At 52.6% G+C, this 20801-nt stretch overlaps 2 protein-coding genes and 1 long non-coding RNA gene across 7 annotated transcripts in view; 2 read left to right on the plus strand and 1 right to left on the minus strand.

Annotated features, from left to right (window-relative positions):
* Positions 1-20801, plus strand: part of TMEM219 (transmembrane protein 219) — a 150774-nt gene that overhangs the window by 44850 nt on the left and 85123 nt on the right. The gene's annotated exons all lie outside the window — the stretch shown is intronic.
* LOC126944272 (uncharacterized) lies at positions 441-4764 on the plus strand. Its single transcript, XR_007721991.1, has 6 exons — positions 441-604; positions 898-985; positions 1322-1469; positions 1754-1787; positions 1987-2035; positions 4564-4764. It is a non-coding gene; the product is annotated as an uncharacterized LOC126944272 (long non-coding RNA).
* Positions 7840-20801, minus strand: part of SEZ6L2 (seizure related 6 homolog like 2) — a 28634-nt gene continuing 15672 nt past the window's right edge. For 3 of the 5 annotated variants that reach the window (XM_050773462.1, XM_050773464.1, XM_050773460.1), the window contains 10 exons: positions 16444-16644; positions 14877-15015; positions 13930-14126; positions 13413-13607; positions 9928-10119; positions 9630-9821; positions 9085-9123; positions 8789-8906; positions 8594-8690; positions 7840-8117 (listed from right to left, as the gene is read on the minus strand). In XM_050773462.1, the coding sequence (XP_050629419.1) occupies positions 8088-8117; positions 8594-8690; positions 8789-8906; positions 9085-9123; positions 9630-9821; positions 9928-10119; positions 13413-13607; positions 13930-14126; positions 14877-15015; positions 16444-16644 (1400 nt within the window). In that variant the 3' untranslated portion in view covers positions 7840-8087. The remainder of the gene's footprint in view (positions 8118-8593; positions 8691-8788; positions 8907-9084; positions 9124-9629; positions 9822-9927; positions 10120-13412; positions 13608-13929; positions 14127-14876; positions 15016-16443; positions 16645-20801) is intronic. The other 2 variants (XM_050773463.1, XM_050773461.1) reach the window with 1 other exon arrangement.

The following is a 20801-nucleotide window of genomic DNA, read 5'->3' on the forward strand; positions in this document are numbered from 1 at the left end:
AAATATCTGCTTTCCTTTTCTGCAGGGTGTGACTTCCTGGAGACAAAAATAAGGCGATAAAATTCCTCTTTCTGAGTCTTTGCATCCCCGAGAGGCCAGGATATTTGGTGCAGTCCTCACTTTTCTCCCCGCCCCCTAAGTCTGCAGCCGCCTTTGCTCTCGCAGGCTCCAGGCGGCTAGAGAGGCTCCAGAGCGCCCTGAAGCCGGCTTGCTTCTCGCGTGCCCCTTGTGATAGGAGGATTAGGTCGCAGGCTCCACCCTGCGTCATCCTCCCAAACTTCTCAAGCGTCTGGCGCTTGGGGTCACTGCCCCCAAGGAGGCAACTGGAGGGGACTGAGGGGAGGCTGGAGGAGCAAACGGGGCGAGCTAGGAAATTCCTCTGTCTTTAGTTCTAGAACCCCTGATCTCCTAGCAACGAGGCTGAGGAACCTCCGCAGACTCCAAGGGTTTTTTAGCGGCCGGTAGCAACACGGAGCCGGCTCCCCCTTTTCCAGCCTTCCTCCCCATCTCCCATTCCCCGTCCCCCACGACCTATACCAGAGGTCCTTAGGCCTCCACGTCTCCCCTTCTGCCTAGTAGCCCAAGGTTTCCACCCATCTGCCAGGTCTGGGGCGTGAAGTTGGCTGCCTTAGCTTGGGAAGGGGCTTGAGAGGGAAAAAACGAGAGGCCCACCAGGCGAAGGGGTGAGGGGTGGGGGGTTGCGGGAGTTCCCTCTCACTCCCGAAGATATAAAGCAACGTTTATTATTATTATTTTTTTCTTGAGAGAGAGAATGAGGCAGCGGGATGTTCCTCTAAAGGCCTTGTTTAAACCTGGGCCCGGGGAATGGTGGTGAGCTGGGTTCCGGGATACAGCGGGCCGGTTTCTCAGGTCAACACAGGCCTCGACTGTTCCCAGGGGGATGGCGTCCACTCCGATGGGGAATGAGGGGGAGAAGAAGAGCAGCTGGCCGTCTCAAGCTGCACCCTCCTTGAGAGGAGGTCCGGTGAGCACTGCAGGGGGCCCTAGAGGTGGGAGTGTAATGAAGTGAAGGCCTCCCAGGCAGAGGCACCCCGTCCCAGGTCTGAGCCACAAGCCCTGAGACTCTAGCTTCAACCCTGAGTCCTGAAGCCCAGACCCATAGCTCTCAACACTAGGCCCTGACTCTAAACCTCCACCAAACCCCACTCCTCCAGATTCAGAGCCTTCTAGCTAAATCTCAAGGCCCAGTCCTTCAAGAGCAAGCTCCTTGGACCCACAGGCCCCAGCCTGGGAACTCCTACACCCAGCACTTCCATGTGGGAGCTCCCAGGCTGAACCTCTCCGACTTTTCCTTTCCCAGGCTTCGTTGTCTCGCTCTGAGGAATACCTGTCCCGGATCAGTGCAGAACTCACGGAGGAGGCTTTGTGCACTGCTTGTTGCCACTTGAACCCTGTGCCCATCAAAAAAAAACAGACACAAGACCAAGCGACTCAGATATCCAAACGTGGTAACCCCCTGCCTCAGGACTATGGTGTCTAGAGAACCGCAGCCCCCATCATGCCTGGTTCCAGTCCCTGACCCCGCCCACCCCTAGCTGAACTCTCCAGGAGTCTGTGCCCATCTCGACCATCTCACAGCCAGCCCTAGGACCTGTGAAGTGCCCCTCTTACCCGCTAACCCAGTACCCACTCCTCACTGCTGGCTGAGAATCCCTTTACCCCGTCTGCCCTGGCCACACCTCTTCCTGGCCATGGGGATAGTCCTTTCTCTGACTAGGTCCTCTACTTCCAGCATTCTTCACCAAGACCTGAGGCACAGACACCCGGTGAGTGAGGCTTCAAGGGAGATGCTCTTTGTTCTGGGAGAGAAATGGGGAACCTGGAGGGGAGAGAGCGAGGGTTTCACAACATCCCAGCAGGGTAGGGGAATTTTTGAACCCTGCACTTCCATTCTATTCTGCCCCGATCCTCAAATTCTGAGTTCTCAGCCCTCTCCCCTCTCTTCCACCGCTCCCGCTCCGACAGAAACCGTACCTGCAGCAAGGCACACCCCCTGCCAACTCCTCGTGAAAAGGTACATGCAGGGTCCATGGCTGCCAAGGCTATTCGATATTAACCAAACCTTTTGAGTTTGCACTATATGCTGGTCCCTGTCTTAGGAGCTTGGGACACAGAAATGAATGATACAGTCTCGGCCCTTGAAGAGTTCAGTTCCATTCTCCTGCCTCAGCCTCTGGAGTAGCTGGGACTACAGGCACCTGCCACCACACCTGGCTAATTTTTTTGTATTTTTAGTAGAGACGGGGTTTCACCGTGTTAGCCAGGATGGTCTTGATCTCCTGACCTCATGATCTGCCCGCCTCAGCCTCCCAAAGTGTTGGGATTACAGACTTTGGAGCTTCTTGAAGGAGGTAGCACCTAAAGAAATAATTTTCCACAGGGCGCAGTGGCTCACGCCTGTAATCCCAGCATTTTGGGAGGCTGAGATGGGCCGATGACTTCAGGGCAGGAGTTTGAGACCAACCTGGTCAACATGGTGACAGAGGTTGCAGTGAGCCAAGATTGCACCACTGCACTCCAGCCTGGGCGACGGTGAGACTCCATCTCAAAAAAAAAAAAAAAAGAAAGAAAAAAAAGAAAGAAAGAATTTTCCAGGAAAAAAAAAAAAAAAAAAGAGGTTGGTAGGAGTCTTTCAAACAGTTGGAGTTGCATGAACAAAGGCAAAGAGCAGTCCTCGCAGAGCCACTGTGAGCATCTGTGTGTACTTAGGGCAGGGAGAAGCAGTTTAGCAGCTGGAGCCTACAGGCAAGGTAAGAGAGGACTCAAGAGACTTTGTGTGCCTTGTTTAGAGCCGTACACACTTTCCTGGCTGGGTGTGGTCGCTCATGCCTGTTATCCCAGCATTTTGGGAAGCTGAAGCAGGAGGATCGCTTGCATCCAGGAGTTTGAGACCAGCCTGGGCGACATGGTGATACCCCAGGCATGATGGCATGTGCCTGTGGTCCCAGTTACTTGGGAGGTGGGAGGATTGCTTGAGCCCAGGAGTTCAAGAACAGCCTGGGCAACATAGAGAGACCCCATCTCTATAAAAAGTTAAAAAATTAGCTAGGTGTGGTGGCACGAACCTGTGGTCTCAGCTACTCAAGAGGCTGAGGCCAGAGGATCACTTGAGCCTAGCAGGTTGATGCTGCAGTGAACCATGATCATGCCACCGCATTCCAGCCTGGGTGACAGTGCAAGACCCTGTCTCAAAAAGGCAATTTTTTAAAAAAGTAAAAAAAGAAAGAAATAGTAGGAGGAGCTGGGCGTGGTGGCTCATGCCTGTAATCCCAGCACTTTGGCAGGCCAAGGCGGGCGGATCATGAGATCAGGAGTTCAAGACCAGCCTGGCCAACGTAGTAAAACCCTGTCTCTACTAAAAATACAAAAGTTAGGTCAGGCGCGGTGGCTCACGCCTGTAATCCCAGCACTTTGGGAGACCGAGGTGGGCAGATCATCTGAGGTCAGGAGTTCGAGACCAGCCTGGCCAACATGGTAAAACCCTGTCTCTACTAAAAATACAAAAATTAGCTGAGCATGGTGGCATGCACCTGTAATCCCAGCTACTCAGGAAGCTGAGGCAGGAGAATCACTTGAACCCAGGAGTTGGAGGTTGCAGTGAGCCACGATCGCACCACTGCACTCCAGCCTGGGCTGCAGAGCAAGACTGTCTCAAAAAAAAAAAAAAAAAAAAAAAAAGGCCGGGCGCGGTGGCTCAAGCCTGTAATCCCAGCACTTTGGGAGGCCGAGACGGGCGGATCACGAGGTCAGGAGATCGAGACCATCCTGGCTAACACAATGAAACCCCGTCTCCACTAAAAATACAAAAAAATTAGCAGGGCATGGTGGCGGCGCCTGTAGTCCCAGCTACTCGGGAGGCTGAGGCAGGAGAATGGCGGGAACCCGGGAGGCGGAGCTTGCAGTGAGCCGAGATCGTGCCACTGCACTCCAGCCTGGGCGACAGAGCGAGACTCCGCCTCAAAAAAAAAAAAAAAAAAAAAAAATTAGCCAGGCATTGTGGCGCACACCTGTAATCCCAGCTACTCAAGAAGCTGAGGCAGAGAATTGCTTGAACCTGGCAGGCGGAGGTTTCAGTGAGTCGAGATCGTGCCACTGCACTGCAGCTTGGGCCACAGATCAAGACTCTGTCTCAAAAAAATAAAATAAAAATTAAGCACTTATTATGTGTCAGCACTGCTTGAGGGACTGGGGTGTTGCAGTAACCGAAACAGAGTTCCTGCTATCAAGAGGTTTAAAAAATTAGCCGGGCATGGTGGTGCACAGCTGTGCTCCCAGCTACTCGGGAGGCTGAGGTGGGAGGATCATTGGAGCCCAGGTTGAGGCTGCAGGAAGATATGATTCCACCACTGCACTCTAGCCTGGCTGACAGAGGGAGACCCTGTCTTAAGAAAAATAAAAAAGACATGAGCCTTGGGTCTAAAGAGTGAAAAGGCTCTTTCTTGTCTCTTTTATGGAGCTCTTCCTAACAGTCAGTTGGGAAGATGAGCCCGCCCCTCTTTGATGCCCTTGGCTTCTCATGCCTCCCCCCGTTTTTGTCCCTAGAACATGCCTCAAAACTCCTCTTTTGCCACTCGTTAACCACTTCCGTTTGTGGGAACCTCCTGGTCATGAGCAGCATCATCCCGAAGCCTTCAAAGTGTTCTGGATTCATCACACAACCCTCCAACCTCAGCCAGCAAGGACACCACCAGAAATGAAAGCGCTTTAATAAAGAGACAGGGATCGTTCCCTCCCCCAGCTTGTGCAGTGCTCATGTGTGGTTTCTCTAGGGTGGAGATGCGGAACAGGGGGCCTTTTTTTTTTTTTTCCCCTAGATGTGAGTGCTGGATGTGGGCATACATTGGAGTGTTTAGTTTTTTTAAAAAATTTTTGTGGCCAGGAGTGATGGCTCACGCCTGTAATCCCAGCACAGATCACAAGGTCAGGAGATCGAGACCATCCTGGCTAACACGGTGAAACCCTGTCTGTACTAAAAATACAAAAAATTAGCCGGGCATGGTGGCACGTGCCTGTAGTTCCAGCTACTCAGGAGACTGTGGCAGGAGAATTGCTTGAACCTGGGAAGCGGAGGTTGCAGTGAGCTGAGATTGCGCCATTGCACTCCAGCCTGGGCGACAGATGGAGACTCTGTCTCAAATTTTTTTTTTTTTTTTTTTTTTTTTTTTTTTTTGTGGAGACAGGGTCTCACTGTGTTGCCCAGGTCTTGAACTCTTGGCCTCAAATGATCCTCCTGCCTCGGCTTCCCAAAATGCTGGGATTACTGGGATCACTGCACCTGGCCTGTTGACACAGATGAGCATATTGGTCCAAATCCAGCCTCCTGGCCACACTCCAGCACCTTAAGGTCTAGGCCTGTGGCATCTGGCAGGACTCCTCTTACTTCTGAAGAGCCACCTCTGCCACCACTGTTGGGGATGGGGACACTGAGCTACAGCCTCTCCCCTCTGATCTTTGGACTTCATGCCTGCGAGAACATATCACACCCATTACTAGCCAGAAAGCAGTGCATTAGGCTTTGCACAGTTTGCGTTTAGCAATGCAAATGCTAAATTCATTTTAGCATTTAGTATTTGCATTGCTAAACGCAAACTGCACAAAGTTTGGCCATTTATTGGAGCCTCCTGAGGAAGTCAATTCCCATCTCTGAGCCTTAGTTTCCTTATCTGAAAAATGGGATTAATAAATGATCCCTGTCCAGTAGGGTCCTTTGGAGAGTTAAAAGACATAATTCAGTCAGGCATGATGGCTCATGCCTGTAATCCCAGGGACATACCGGACAATATGGTGGGAGGATCACTTGAGGACAGGAGTTCAAGACCAGTTTGGGTAACAGAGTGAGCCCCCACATCTAAAAACGCAAACAAGTTAGCCAGGTGTGGTGGAGCACACCTGTAGTCCCAGCTGCTCAGGTGGCTAAGGCTGGAGGATCACTTGAGCCCAGGACGTTGAGGCTGCAGTGAGCTATGATGGTGCCACTGTACTCCAGCCTACACTACAGAGACACCGTCTCTAAAGAATAAAACAACATAGGCCGGGCGTAGTGACTCATGCCTGTAATCCCAGCACTTTGGGAGGCCGAGGTGGGCGGATCTCTTGAGGTCAGGAGTTCGAGACCAGCCTAGCCAACATAGTGAAACCCTGTCTCTACTAAAACACAAAAATTAACCGGGTGTGGTGGCAGGCTCCTATAATCCCAGCTACTCAGGAGGCTGAGGCAGGATAATCGCTTGAACCCGGTAGGCAGAGGTTGCAATGAGCTGAGATTGTACCACTACACTCCACCCTGGGTGACAGAGTAAGGCTCAGTCGCGAAAAAGAAAAAGAAAAAAAAAAACAACATAATGCATACAGTTTGCCTCAGATTCTCCTAAAAGTCCACCCCTTTCTGAATATTTCAGCATCCTTTCAAGTGTCCTAAAAATGTTTAATTGCATTTAAATATAAAATTTTAATTAGGCCAGGCAAGATGGCTCATACCTGTAATCCCGGCACTTTGGGAGGCCCAGGCGTGCGGATCACTTGAGGTCAGGAGTTTGAGACCAGCCTGGTCAACATGACAAAACCCGGTCTCTACTAAAAATACAAAAATTAGCTGGGCATGGGTGCCTGTAGTCCCAGCTACTTGAGAAGCTGAAGCAGGAGAACGGTTTGAACCCAGGAGGTGGAGGTGGCAGCCATTGCACACCAGCCTGGGTGACAAGAGCGAAACTCCGTCTCAAAAAAAAAAGATAAAGTGGAAAAGGACACCCCCAAGGATATAAAACAAGTTCAAATTGGTAGATGGGTCACAGCAGATACACCTAAAATGTTAAAAAGATTGGGGTGGGGGGAAGAAATGGTGTACTTGAATAGATACAAAAATCCTCCAAAGGGGGTTGAATTTTAGGCAAACTGGTCATAAGACAAATTGAAAAGCCAGGCTTGGTGGCTCATGCCTGTAATCCCAGAACTTTGGGAAGTCGAGGAAGGAGGATTGCTTGAGGCCAGGGGTTCGAGACCAGCCTGGGCAACATAACAAGATCTCATTTCTACAAAAATTTAAAATTTAGGCAGGCACCGCGGCTTGCACCTGTAGTCCCAGCCACTCAGGACGCTGAGGTGGGAGGATCCCTTGAATCTAGGAGTTTGAGGTTGCAGTGAGCTGTGATGGCACCACTGCACTCCAGCCTGGCCGGCAAAGCCAGGCCCTGTCTCTAAAAAGAAAGAAATTGAAAGCTGTTTGCCTCCTGCCCAGCAGTGAGAGAAGATGGGTGGCTCCTGTCAGTTCTCTTCCAGCTGGAAGAGGCCCACAAGGTCAAACAAGGCCTGGTGGAGAGGCCACTGCCGCCTGGAGTGAGGCTGGTCACTGGGAGGGCTTCACAGAGGTTGAGCCTAAAGCCAGGCTTTCTGACCCCAGGTCAGGCCTCCAGACACTGCCCTCTGCCCACTTTCGCATTTCCTCTTCTTTTACAAATTGTTCCCCTTTCCCCAGCCCTCTCCCCAGAGAGGTGGTCCAGCGCTCGGTGGCCGCCTCCCCACACCCCACTGGCCCAATTACAAGTCATGATTTTCTGTTTATTGCTCAAAAACAAGAATTCAGAAGCAAAGGTGGAGAGACCGTGGGTTGGGGAGATGGCAGGAAGGGGGCAAGGCCTTGTCCCAGCTCTCCCCTTCATCCTTCTTCTGACCCTCCTGGCTGGAGTCAGACCTAGGGCCAGGGCATCTGGGAGGGGGGCGCCTTCAAGGGAACAGTAGAGCTATCGGGGGCAGTCCTTGAGGGGTGCCCTGGGCAGGAGGGGCCGCAAGATTTGCAGGGGGCAGAGTTCCCCTCCCAGAATCCAAAAGCCAGTAGGGTGGGGGGAAGGTCCCTCGTTTGGCAACTGAGAAGAGGCGGCTTTGGGCGGCAGGATGCTGGTTTATTTACTGTAGGATCTCCAGGGCCATCAAAGCCCCCTCATGGGACGGGGAGAATATTTACACAGCCAGGGAGGAGGGCAGCCAGGAGGCAGAGACCGGGTCCCGTACTTCCCCCGGCCCGAATGAGGAGGGAAGGGGCGTCCTGGCTCCTGCAGCTGTAGTCTTGGGGTTCAGATGGAAACTTCATACTCCCGCGTATCCTGAAGACAGAGAGATCAGGTCAGTTGTTGGAGTCTGATAGGGGTGGAAGAGGCAGTTGAATGGGAGGAGGGGCAATGACCCTGGGTTTTAAAGTAACATTGACCACTGGGAACTGGGGGGCCACAGGGGCTAATCTGGCCAGTGAAAGTGTTTGGTTCATCCTATAGTGTCGTAAAATGACACAAGAATCTGAATTTCTGGCTTGTCTTGAATAATTGGAAGATCTGCCAGTTGTGCCTCAGTTTCGACTATGGGGTAGAGCCGTATTCTTCAGATGGAGCTCAAGTCCTCCACTTAGCCACAGTCCTCACTGCTCCCTATTATCCACACGTGGCTTGCTGTGCTCATTGACATGGCCTCTGTGGGCAGCTGAGTTTGAAATTCCCAAGACAGAGATTCCAGAGACCTTGCGAGAAGGTTATGGAGTCCTGGGAGAGCCAAGTGGTGGCTCTTCAGGGGCAGGGGAGGTGCTCACCCCAGCTTCATACAGCGGGTTGCTGAAGTCTGACTCCACGGTGATAGGGCTGTAGGAGTGGGAGCCGGAGAAGCCAAAAAGGGACTTTCCCTGAAGCCTGGGAAAGGGAGAGGATAGAGGAGCTTATGAACAGGGTTCGGTGCCAGGCCCACAAGATGTCTGCCCTGGCTGGCAGCCCCTGTGCAGGCTACTTACTTGGTGTAGTATATGTAAACGCCACTGCCGAGAACAATGACCAAGCCTAGAGGCAGCAAGATGGCCAGGGCCAGGTTCCCCCCTTCCAGCTGCCGTGATGGATCTGTGGTCTGGGTCACTATAGGAGGAGGAGAGGCCGGTGAGCTGTGGTTGGGCCCGGTCCTGAGCTCTCCCAGCCTCCTGCCCTGGGACTCAAACCCTGGGCTTCATCCCTCCAAGGCCTGGCCTCCTGCCCCGGCCTCTGCCTTGCCCTCCCGACCTGGCCAGCCTGGGTCTCCACCTGTGCCCTCACTGACCTTCCAGTTTTCGGTTGTCCAGGAGCTCCTCATAGGCAACTGCAGGGAGAGGAGGGGGAGGGGATGGGGTCTGAGCCAGGGAGGGGAGGAGGCTGGGAGGGGCCGGGAGCCCAGTGAGGCTGGGCTGGACAGTCTGGTTCTCTCTGCCCTCTGCTCAACCTCAACTTTCTCTCTCCCTTGGTGGAGAAGAGAGAGGAGTGACCAGCACAGGGCCTTTGTCCTCTTTCTCCAGACCCCTAAAAAGTCAGGGTTCCTGGACAGTCTGAGCCGAACTTTAGAATTTGTCAGAGATAGGGAAACTGAGGCCTATCCAGAGAGAGCAAGGGATTTCCAAGCCAAGGCTCCCTCTACTACACCCCTGAGCCAATCCCATGACCTCACATGACCCAGGGCTTCTGGACACACCCGTGAGGACGCGAGGCCACAGGAGGAGAACCGGGAGCTCTGTAGGGTCGCCCATTGGTCTCAAATGTGCTACCTGACTCTCCCAGCCCTGTCACTTCCCAGACACTGGTGTGCCCCTCCTGCCCTGTCTGGCCAGGCACCTTTGCAGAGTGGGGGCTGGCTGGTCCACTGGGAGGGGTGGCCGGGCACACAGGTGATGGTGACCTCGCCGATAAGCTCAAAGCCCTCATAGCAGAAGAAGCGCAGAGACTCGCCCGCCTGGTAGTGGTGCTTGTACAGCGTCTGGTAGCCATTCTCGGGAACCCCTGGGTTCAGGCACGGCTCGTACTTCACTGCGGGGAGCATGCCAGTCACATGCCAGCTGCACCACTGCGCACAGGGCAGACAGGCTCTCCCAGGGCTACCCAGCCACCCTCCCAGGGTGTGCTCCAGACTCACAGGCGCATTTGGGGACCCTGTCGCTCCACTTGGGTGTGCCTGTGTCCCGGCTGTAGCAGGTGAGCATGGCTGCCCCCTCGAGGCTATACCCTGGCAGGCAGCGGTACTGGACGTGGGAGCCAACGGGGAAGCCAGCGTCCGAGGCGGTGCGGTGCCCGTTGGCAATCTCGCCAGGGTCAGCACAAGTCATGACTGGTGGCAGAAGAACAAGGTTACGGAGAGTGAGGGCCTTAAAAAATCAGCCTGGGTAACACAGAGAGACCCCATCTCTACAACAAATTGAAAAATTAGCCAGGAGTGGTGGCGTGCTCCTGCGGTCCCAGCTACTCAGGAGTTGGAGGTGGGAGGATTGCTCGAGCCCAGTAAGTCGAGGCTGCAGTGAATGGTGAGCGCACTACTGCACTCCAGCCTGGGTGACAGAGTGAGACACAGTCTAAAAAAAAAGAAAAGAAAATCTCCCAGAAGCCTAGGGCTGGGAGAGGCCTGAGCCTCGGGCCGTTTCCTCTGAACACCTCTGCACACACATGCACTTCCCACCAATTCCTCAGAAGGAAGAGAGCATGAATTGGAAAAACTTAAAATGCAGTGCATTTATTTTCAGACCAGAATGACAGGCTTATTTTTTTTCAAAATTCAATGTATGTTGTATTTCAGGCTTCTTTTAGAAAACAGTTTGCTTGGGGAAATCCCAAGCCCCTATCCTGGGGTGAAATTCAAAATATTTAACCACCATACCAGAGCATATGGGCCAAATCCCAGCAGGGTGAGCCCAATATGGCTTGTCATCTGTGGAACAGTAGCTGCCCTCTTTAAAGGGGGCGCAGCTCTTCTGTCCCCAGTATTCTCATTATGCCCAGCCTAGTTCACTCACATACACTGCCTGCCTGCAGGCGTTTGAGTTTACAACCCTGTTGTGAAGGAATCATAATCATAGCCATTTCTTGTATATAAGCCTGAGCTAGGTACCCTGCTAAACATTTTACAAACAAATATAATTCTTTGTGTGTGTGTGTGTGTGTGTGTGTGTGTTTGAGACGGAGTGCCTCGCTGTCGCCCAGGCTGGAGTGCAATGGCGCTATCTCGGCTCACTGCAAGCTCTACCTCCCGGATTCCCAGGCCTCAGCCTCCTGAGTAGCTGGGACTACAGGTGCCCGACACCACACCCAGCTAATTTTTTGTATTTTTAGTAGAGACGGGGTTTCACCATGTTAGCCAGGATGGTCTTGATCTCCTGACCTCGTGAACCACCCGCCTTGGCCTCCCAAAGTGCTGGGATTACAGGCGTGAGCCATGGCGCCTGGCCTTTTGTTTTGTTTGTTTGTTTGTTTTTGAGAGTCTCGCTCTGTCACCTAGGCTGGAGTGCAGTGGCGCATCTCAGCTCAGGGCAACCTCCGCCTTCTGGGTTCAAGAGATTCTCCTGCCTCAGCCTCCTGAGTAGCTGCAGTTACAGGCGTTCGTTAGCACGCCCAGCTAATTTTTGTATTTTTAGTAAAGACAGGGTTTCACCATGTTGGCCAGGCTGGTCTCGAACTCCTGACCTCAGGCGATCCACCCACCTCAGCCTCCCACAGTGCTGGGATTACAGGTGTGAGCCACCACGGCTGGCTCCAAATATAATTCTTTGTTTTGGAGACGACAACTTGCTCTGTCACTCAAGCTGGAGTGCAGTGGTGAGATCACGGCTGACTGCAGCCTCATACTCCTGGGCTTAAGCAATTCTCACACCTTAGCCTCCTGAGTAGCTGGGACTATAGGCATATACCACCATGCCTGGCTATATTTTTTATTATTTGTAGAGACAGGGTCTCACTATGTTGCCCAGGCTGTTCTCAATCTCCTGGGCTCAAGTGATCCTCCCACTTTGGCCTTCCAAAGCACTGCAGTTTCAGATGTGAGCCACCACCTAGCACAAACATAATATTTAATCCCAATTATCTTGAGAGGCCAATGTCACTGTCATCTCCCTTGGAGCCCAGGGCTCTCAGGGCAGTCAAAGGACTTGGCCCATGGTCACTCAGCCAGGGAGTGGCAGAGCGGGAATCTGCCCAGGGTCACAGCCATGGAGCACTGGACAGGGACTCAGAGATGTGGGTCCTGGCAAACCTTCAGGCTTAATCTGCTGCCTTGGGCAGTTTCCCTCCTGAGCCCGAGGCAGCAGGGCCAGCCGAACTCTTAGCCTCATCCAGGCCTAATATCCTGTGAATCCTTCCAGGGGTGGGGAGCTGTGTCCAGCCCAAATCTGGCTACCTGAGGTTTCTCCCCTTGGTCCCACCATTGCTTTCAGATGCCACATGGAACTACAGCCCCACATCCTTGGGGCTGGCTTCCCAAAATTTGAAGAAAGTGACCAGCTGCCATTCCTTTCTGCTCTTCAATTTTCTTTTACTTTTTTCTTTTTTTTCTTTTTGAGATGGAGTATCACTCCCGTGGCGCAGGCTGGAATGCAGTGGCATGATCTCAGCTTACTGCAACCTCAACCTCCTGGGTTCAAGTGATTCTCCTTCCTCAGCCTCCTGAGTAGCTGGGATTACAGGCGTGTGCCACAGCGCCCAGCTAGTTTTTTATTTTTAGTAGAGACGAGGTTTCACCATGTTGGCCAGGCTGGTCTTGAACTCTTGACCTCAGGTGATCCACCACACCTGGCCCTTTCTGCTCTTCTAAAATATACACACTCCCAGCTCCTTTAAATGTCACCTCCTCTGTGAAACCTCCTGCCCCAGCCCTGAGAAAATTAGCCCACTGCTCTCCCCACAGTCCCTCCTCACACCCAGGGCAGCACGCACCCTGTGAAGTTTCCATCTGCGCTTCACAACCTGAGTCCTACTCCACCAATGGGGAAACCAAGGTTCAGAGATGCTAAGTGCCTCGCCCAAAGTCACCCAGTGATCACCATCCTGCGTATCACTCCCAGATTGTGAGCTCCACAAGAGTATGGAGGGGCTTGAACTCCCTTCTCCTAACCTCAACCCAGCACGGGGCTTCGGTGATGGCATTCAAATAAACCAAGTGCTCTGACAACCTTGGTCCTAGCAAAGTGGCTCCCTACAATTTCAACTGAGAGGACTGTGGGATTGGGGCGGGGCGTAGGACAGGAAGGATGGAGCCAAGTGTGGACACGGGGAGCCCAGTGGGAACCTGGTCGGAGCCCTGTTAGGGGCGAAACTCAGACGCCGCAGAGGAGGGATCAGGAGGGGACGGGGCGGGGCCATGAGACGAGGAAACAGGGACCGAGCTCAGGTCGGTGCAAGAAAGAAGAGGGATGCAGCCCGGAGAAGGTGAGAGGGAGACGCAGAGGGGACAGTTTCCGGGAACCGGGCGGAGCAGTGAGAGCTAAAGGGCATGGGGGCAGGGCCTGAAGAAGATCAGGAAGGACCCCGAGCGAAGGGACGGAATACAGAAAGCAAGGGGGCCGGTACAGGACAGGGTGGGGGCGGGGCCCACAGCGAAGGGGCGGGGCCGACAGGACGCGGGCGGGGCCGGCTCACTCTTTTGGCAGGCTGGCGGCGCGGCGCTCCAAGAGAGGTCCCACTGGCAAGTGAGAATGTCGGAGCCTAGCAGCTCGTAGCCAGGCTCGCACTGGTAGGTGAGCACCGTGCCCCGGATCAGGTCCCCGTGGGATGCCGTCCTCCAGCCCCACTCCGGAGGTGGCAGCTCGGGGCACGTGTCGTTCCTTGGGACCTCTGCAGGGGAGGGAGGGCGAGTTTGGAGGCTGCTGTTTTAACTCCGGGCTCCCTTCCAGCCTCGGAGGCTTTGCTCTGTGCCCCCTCCCGGGATCTGTCTCTCTCTCTCTTTCTTAGAGACAGGGTTTCCTCTGTCGCCCAGGCGGAGTACAGTGGTACAAGCATAGCTCACTGCAGCCTCAACCTCTTGGCTTCAAGCGATCCTCCCAGCTCGGTCTCTCAAGGCCCTGGGATAACAGGCGTGAGCCACCACGACCGGCCACCTCCTGGGATCTCTGGCTTGCCCGACCCGTGCCCATCCCGGGACTCTATCCCTCAGTACCTTTGAAGTGCAATACGAAGCCCTGGCCCAGGCCTGGATTTGGGGGCCCGGGCGGTGCCTGAAACTGCAGTGTGAGGTCGGGCCCAGAGGAGAGGAGACGGCGGCGCGGTTGAGGTCCCCGCAGCTGGGCCAAGACTCGGGCGCTGGGACCGTCCCCGTCGAACAGTGTCAGCATGTCCCCTTCCCGCACATTCAATCTGCAGGGAGTGGGACCAGACAATGGGGTGGGGCTGCGACTGGCCCCTCCCATCCAGCGCTGCCCCATCCTCAACTCTGCTCATTGGTAGCCCCTCCTACTCTCCAGCCCCGCCCATAATTTCCTCTATTCTATGGCTCCTCCCATGTCCTACTACCCAATCCCTAACCTTGCTTATTACTAATTCCGCCCACTGTCCAGTCCCTCCTTCATCACCATGGGATCCAAAGCCTAGCCCAACTCCAGCTCTGGCCAATCATAGACCAAATTCGCTTCCACCCTACACAACTCTAGGCTCTGCCTGAGTACCTGCTCTGAAGCCACGCCCACTTCAGCTTCTGTGCGGTCTCAAGACCCTCTAATACCAATTCAGCTCACTGGATTCTCCTCAGCCCTCCCCAACTTGTTGGTGATACCGTAACAGTTTGGGTCTGTGTTCCTGGAAGTAGCTCCATGGGCAGCCTCAGAAACCTCCAAAGAGTGAGAGGCACCAGGCCAGAGCCCCTTGTTCACAATAGCCCCCAAGGAACGCTGCATTGCCCTATTTTATTTGTCCGAGGTTGCCTGGCTAATACGTGATTTGAGCCCAGCTCTCTCACCTCTATCCTGAACCCTTAGTGCACCAGCCTATCCACCGAATTCTGGATAGATACGCAAGAGCCAGGCAGGCTCAGAATGCAGGCTAGTGCATTGGCATACCACACTTTGCTGAGCCTACACCCGTCGCACCCTCTGCAGAACCCAAACATACATCTCAACTTGGAGCAAGATGCGCTTCTCTTCCTGGACGTGTAGGCCCCACACGCAGTCCTGGCCCGGGCTATAGCTCTGGGGCCAGTCGGGAGAGAGGACCACACCAGCTGGCTCCGACAGCTCCCCTCCACACATGGCTAGGGAAAAAGGGGTGTCAGGTTCGGGACCCAGGTGGGCATGCCGTCTCCATTTCACCACGGTCCTCACCACTCGTGATGCATGCACCACATCACCTCGCTTGTTTCCTATTACCTATGATCCACCTGCTTCTTTTATTCTTTTATTTTTATTTTTATTTATTTATTTTTTCACTTTTTTTTTGAGACAGAGTCTTGCTCTGTCGCCCAGGCTGGAGTGCAGTGGCGCAATCTCAGCTCACTGCAAGCTCCATCTCCCGGGTTCACGCCATTCTCCTGCCTCAGCCTCCCGAGCAGCTGGAACTACAGGCGCCCACCGCCACACCCGGCTAATTTTTTTGTATTTTTAGTAGAGACGGTGTTTCACTCTATTAGCCAGGATGGACTCAATCTCCTGACCTCGTGATCTGCCTGCCTCGGCCTCCCAAAGTGCTGGGATTATAGGCATGAGCCACTACGCCTGGCCCTTATTTTTATTTTTTTAGACGGTGTCGCCCAGGCTGGAGTGCAGTGGCACAATCCCGGCTCACTGCAATCTCCACCTCCCAGGTTCAAGCGATTCTCGTGCCTCAGCCTCCCAAGTAGCTGGGATTACAAGCACGCACCACCATGCCTGGTTAATTTTTGTATTTTTAGTAGAGACGGAGTTTCACTATGTTGACCAGGCTGGTCTCCAACTTCTCACCTCAGGTGATCCACCTGCCTGAGCCTCCCAGAGTGTTGGGATTACAGGCGTGAGCCACCGCGCCTGGCTTTATCCACCTGTTTCTTTTTCTTTTCTTTTTTCTTTCTTTTTTTTTTTGAGAAAGAATTTCACTCTTGTTGCCCAGGTTGGAGTGCAGTGCCGTGATCTCGGCTCACCGCAACTTCCGCCTCCTGAGTTCAAGCGATTCTCCTGCCTCAGCCTCCCGAGTAGCTGGGATTACAGGCATGCACCGCCACACCCAGCTAATTTTGTATTTTAAGTAGAGACAGGGTTTCTCCATGTTGATCAGGCTGGTCTCGAACTCCCGACCTCAGGTGATCTACCTGCCTCTGCCTGCCATAGTGTTGGGATTACAGGCGTGAGCCACCGCACCCAGCCATGATCCACCTGTTTCTTGCCACGTCTAGGTCCTTTTGTGTTCAATATCCAGTCCTGCTCTTAACAAACCCCACCCACTCTCCACTCCAGCCTGCCCAATCTGTGACTTAACCCAACAGCAGTTATTGCTCTTGAAGACATTTGGGTTTGTGACCCCTGCATTCAGTAACAAGCCCACCAGTCATTCAGCTAAGAAAACAGTCTCTGAAGGGACAGGGATTTACCCAAGGCTTGGGTTGATTAGGTCTGGATATGCAGCCTTCCTTTCTGAATGGCCTTGCTGGGATTTCCAGTTCAGGGGGCATCATGGACTGAAAGACCTGCCTGCGAAGAGGAAGGCTCACCTTTGCAGGCCGGCTCTGTGTCGTTCCAGTGGGGTTCTGTGGGATCCACACATTCGATGGCATTGGGGGGTCCAGGGGGCTCCAGGGCATATCCTGGGAGGCACGAGAAGGTTGCCAGTGCCCCTGGGCGATACTCAGGGTCCGTGGTAGTGACGTTTCCATGTGCCAGGAAGGGGGCGAAGCAGCGATCCTCCTCAAAGGCTGGGAAGGAGTCAGTCATAACAATTAAGCATTAGGGCAGGCCTCAAGGGATCTCAAATTGGGGATGTGAGCTGAATTGGGGTGTTGTTTGGCCACTCCCTGGGCTTTTTTTTTTTTTTTTTTTTTTTTGAGACAGAGTCTTGCGCTGTCGCCCAGACTGGAGTGCAGTGGTATGACCTCGGCTCCCTGCAGCCTCTGACTCCCAGGTTCAAGCAATTCTCATGCCTCAGCCTCCCAAGTAGCTGGGATTACAGGTGTGCACCACCATGCACAGCTAATTTTTTTTTTTTTTTTTTTCCTGAGACGGAGTTTCACACTTGTTGCCCAGGCTGGTGTGCAATGGCACGATCTTGGCTCACCGCAACCTCCACCTCCTGGGTTCAAGTGATTCTCCTGCCTCAGCCTCCTGAGTAGCTGAGATTACAGGCATGTGCTACTAGGCCTGCCTAATTTTTTTGTATTTTTAGTAGAGACGGGGTTTCTCCAGGTTGGTCAGGCTGGTCTCAAACTCCTGACCTCAGGTGATCTGCCCGCCTCAGCCTCCCAAAGTGCTGGGATTACAGGCATGAGCCACCGTGCCTGGCCAATTTTTGTATTCTTAGGAGAGACGGGGGTTTCACCATGTTGGCTAGGCTGGTCTTGAACTCCTGGCCTTAAGTGATCTGCCTGCCTCAGCCTCCCAAAATACTGGGATTACAGACGTGAGTCACTGCGCCCAGCCTGGGTTTTTTTTTATTTTTTATTTTTTTAGAAACAGGGTCTCACTCTGTTGCCCAGGCTGGAGTGCAGTGGTGTGATCACAGCTCATTGCAGCCTAGATCTCCTAGGCTCAAGCGATCCTCCCACCTCAGCCTCTCCGGTAGCTGGGGACTACAGCATGCACACCCCACCCAGCAGCTCATTTTCCAATTTTTTTTTTTTGGTAGAGATGGGGTTTCACCATGTTACTCAGGCTGGTCTTGAACTCCTGACCTCAGGTGATCCACTGGCCTCGGTCTCCCAAAGTGCTGGGATTACAGGTGTGAGCCACTGCCCTGGGGTCGGTGAGTTTTTAAAAACTGAATGCCACTGGGTTTAGCATTCACTCTCCAGATTGTCAAAAAATTTCTAACACTCCTCATTCACATATTTATATTGCCTCCCTGGCCTCTTGAGGGAAGCCCCTGGGCTAGCCAAATCCCAGCCACCATTCTACAGAGAGGAAGTTCATAGACGAAAAAGCCACTTGCTCAAGGTCACCCAGAAGACAATGGCAAAAGCAGGTCTCAAACCCAGATGGCTTGATTCCCAGCCACAGATACTTGGCTCTGGAAACAGCAAAGACGGGCGGGTAAGGGTAGGGGTGCCTTTGGAGAACTGGCTGGTGTAGGTGTATTCTCTCCTCAGAAATAACAATTGGATTCTGATCATCCATGCTGTTGCTAGAACCCAACATTTCAGCTAATGCAAAAACTACTCAGTTTTTACTTTAGACTAAGTCAACAAAAGTGAACATTTGTAGAGCATTTGAGTTTCTGTGCACCTGATCAGATCTTAGCTGCAAAACTCCCTGTGAGTTAAGATTTAGGTGCATATGATACCAATGAGGAATCCTTTTCTTTTTTTTTTTTTTTTTTTTTTTGAGATGGAGTTTTGCTCTTGTTGCCTAGGCTGGAGTGCAATGGTACGACATCGGCTCACTGCAACTTCTGCCTCCCAGGTTCAAGTCATTCTCCTGCATCAGCCTCCCGAGTAGCTGGGATTACAGGCACCCACAACCACCCCCAGCTAATTTTTGTATTTTTTTAGTAGAGATGGGGTTTCACCATGTTGGCCAGGCTGGTCTCGAACTCCTGACCTCAGATGATCCACCCGCCTCAGCCTCCCAAAGTGCTGGGATTACAGGCATGAGCCACCACACCGGGCCTTTTTGCTTTTTTTTTTTTTTTTTTGAATACTTTATTTTTTATTTTTTGAGACCGAGTCTCGCTCTGTTGCCCAGGCTGGAGTGCAGTGGCATGATCTCACTTCACTGCAACCTCGGCTTCCCAGGTTCAAGCGAGTCTCGTGTCTCAGCCTCCCGGGTAGCTGGGATTACAGGCACGTGTCACCACGTCTGGCTAATTTTTGTGTTTTTAGTAGAAATGGGGCTTTGCCATGTTGCCCAGGCTGGTTTCAAACTCCTGGGCTCAAATGATCCACCTGCCTCAGCCTCCCAAAGTGCGGGGATTACAGGCATGAGCCACTGCCTCCGGGCTATTTTATTTATTTTTAAAAATGAGGTCAGACACGGTGGCTCACAACTATAATCTCCACACTTTGGGAGGCCGAGGCAGGTGAATCATCTGAGGTCAGGAGTTCGAGACCAGCCTGACCAACGTGGTGAAACCCCATCTCTACTAAAAATACAAAAATTAGCTGGGCATGGTGGCTAACACCTGTAATCCCAGCTACCCAGGAGGCTGAGGCAGGAGAATCACTTGAACCCGGAAGGCAGAAGTTGCAGTGAGCCGAGATTGCGCCATTGCATTCCAACCTGGGTGACAAGAGCGAAACTCCATCTCAAAAAAAAAAAAAGAAAAAAAGAAAAACAATGAGACGGGGTCTTGCTTTGTTGCCTAGGCTGGAGTGCAATGGTGGGATCACAACTCACAGCAGCTTTGACCTCCCAGACTCAAGTGATCCTCCTGCCTCAGCTTCCTGAGCAGCTGGGACCATAAGCGTGCACCACCACACCTGGCTAATTGTTTGTTTCGTTTTGTTTTGTAGAGACAAAGGTCTTGCTATGTTGCCCAGGCTGGTCTCAAACTCCCAGGCTCAAGTGATCCTCCCATCTTAGCCTCCCAAAGTGCTGGGATTACAGGCGTAAGCCATTGTGCCTGGCCACAGTGAAGAATCTTAAACTCGTAGAACAGCGTGGCCTACAACTATGGAGGCAGGTCTCAAAACTTGCCATTTTCACTAAAAGACCTGGGCTGTTCGTACTTTAACACTCCCAGAATCTATCCCGCAATTGATTTTTGCAGATCCACTGTTCTATTTCACTATTACTTAACCTGCAAGGTATCATGTCCAAATCCTAAGCATCCATTACAGCCCAGTGTCAATTCCATTTCTTCCATGATTCTCATCAAACACTAGACCCTCCCATCTCTGAGCACTTCACTTCACGTTTTTGGTCTCTCTCTTGCTACTGTTTATACAACTCCTCTGTTTTCAGCCACAATGAAATTCTGTTTCCCAAACATACCAGGCATTTCTCTACTTGCTCTTTCCCAAAGTTCCTTTCTTTCCTTTCCTTTTCTGTTGTTTTCTTTTCTCTTTTTTTTTTTTTTTTTGACAGGGTCTTGCTCTGCTGCCCAGGCCGGAGCGCAGTGCTGCAATCATAGCTCACTGCAACCTCTTGGGTTCAAGTGATCCTCCCACCTCAACCTTCCATGTAGCTGGGACTAGAAGTGTGTGCCACCACACCTGGATATATATATATATACAGGGTCTCACTATGTCGCTCAGACTGGTTCTCAAACCTCCGGCCTCAAGCAATCATCCCACCTTGGCCTCCCAAAGTACTGGGATTAGAGACATGAGTCACCACAACTGGCCTTGATCTTCCTCTTTTAAAATATCCTCTGTTGGTTGGGCAGGGTGGCTCACGCCCGTAATCCTAGCACTTTGAGAGGCCAGGGTGGGAGGATCACTTCAGCTCAGCAGTTAGAGATCAGCCTGGGCAGTATAGTGAGATGCTGTCTCTACAAAAAATTAAAAAATTACCCAGGCATGGTGGTGCACGCTTGTGGTCCCAGCTACTAGGGAGGCTGAGGCAGGAGGATCACTTGAGCCCGGCAGGTTGAGGTTGCAGTGAACCATGATTGGGCCACTGCACTACAGCTTGGGTGATAAAGCAAGACCTGTTTCAATAATAATAATAATAATAATAAAATACCTTCTGTCCTATAAGGCCAAGTTCAAATGCTTCTTCCTTCACGATCACTTCCTTGTTTCTACCCCTTCACATTCATTCCCCTTCTTCTGGTAACAGCACCCCAATTTTAATTTTGGGACGCATGCCTACCCCACTCCCAGTCCACGAGGTTGAGTTGAAGCCCACCAGGGGAGGCCACATGAGGCAGATTAGCCTATCCCAATACTGCCTTCTCCTAGCTCGGTGATTGGCTCAG

Source organism: Macaca thibetana, chromosome 20 (genome assembly GCF_024542745.1).
Source record: "Macaca thibetana thibetana isolate TM-01 chromosome 20, ASM2454274v1, whole genome shotgun sequence".
Taxonomy (NCBI): Eukaryota; Metazoa; Chordata; class Mammalia; order Primates; family Cercopithecidae; genus Macaca; species Macaca thibetana.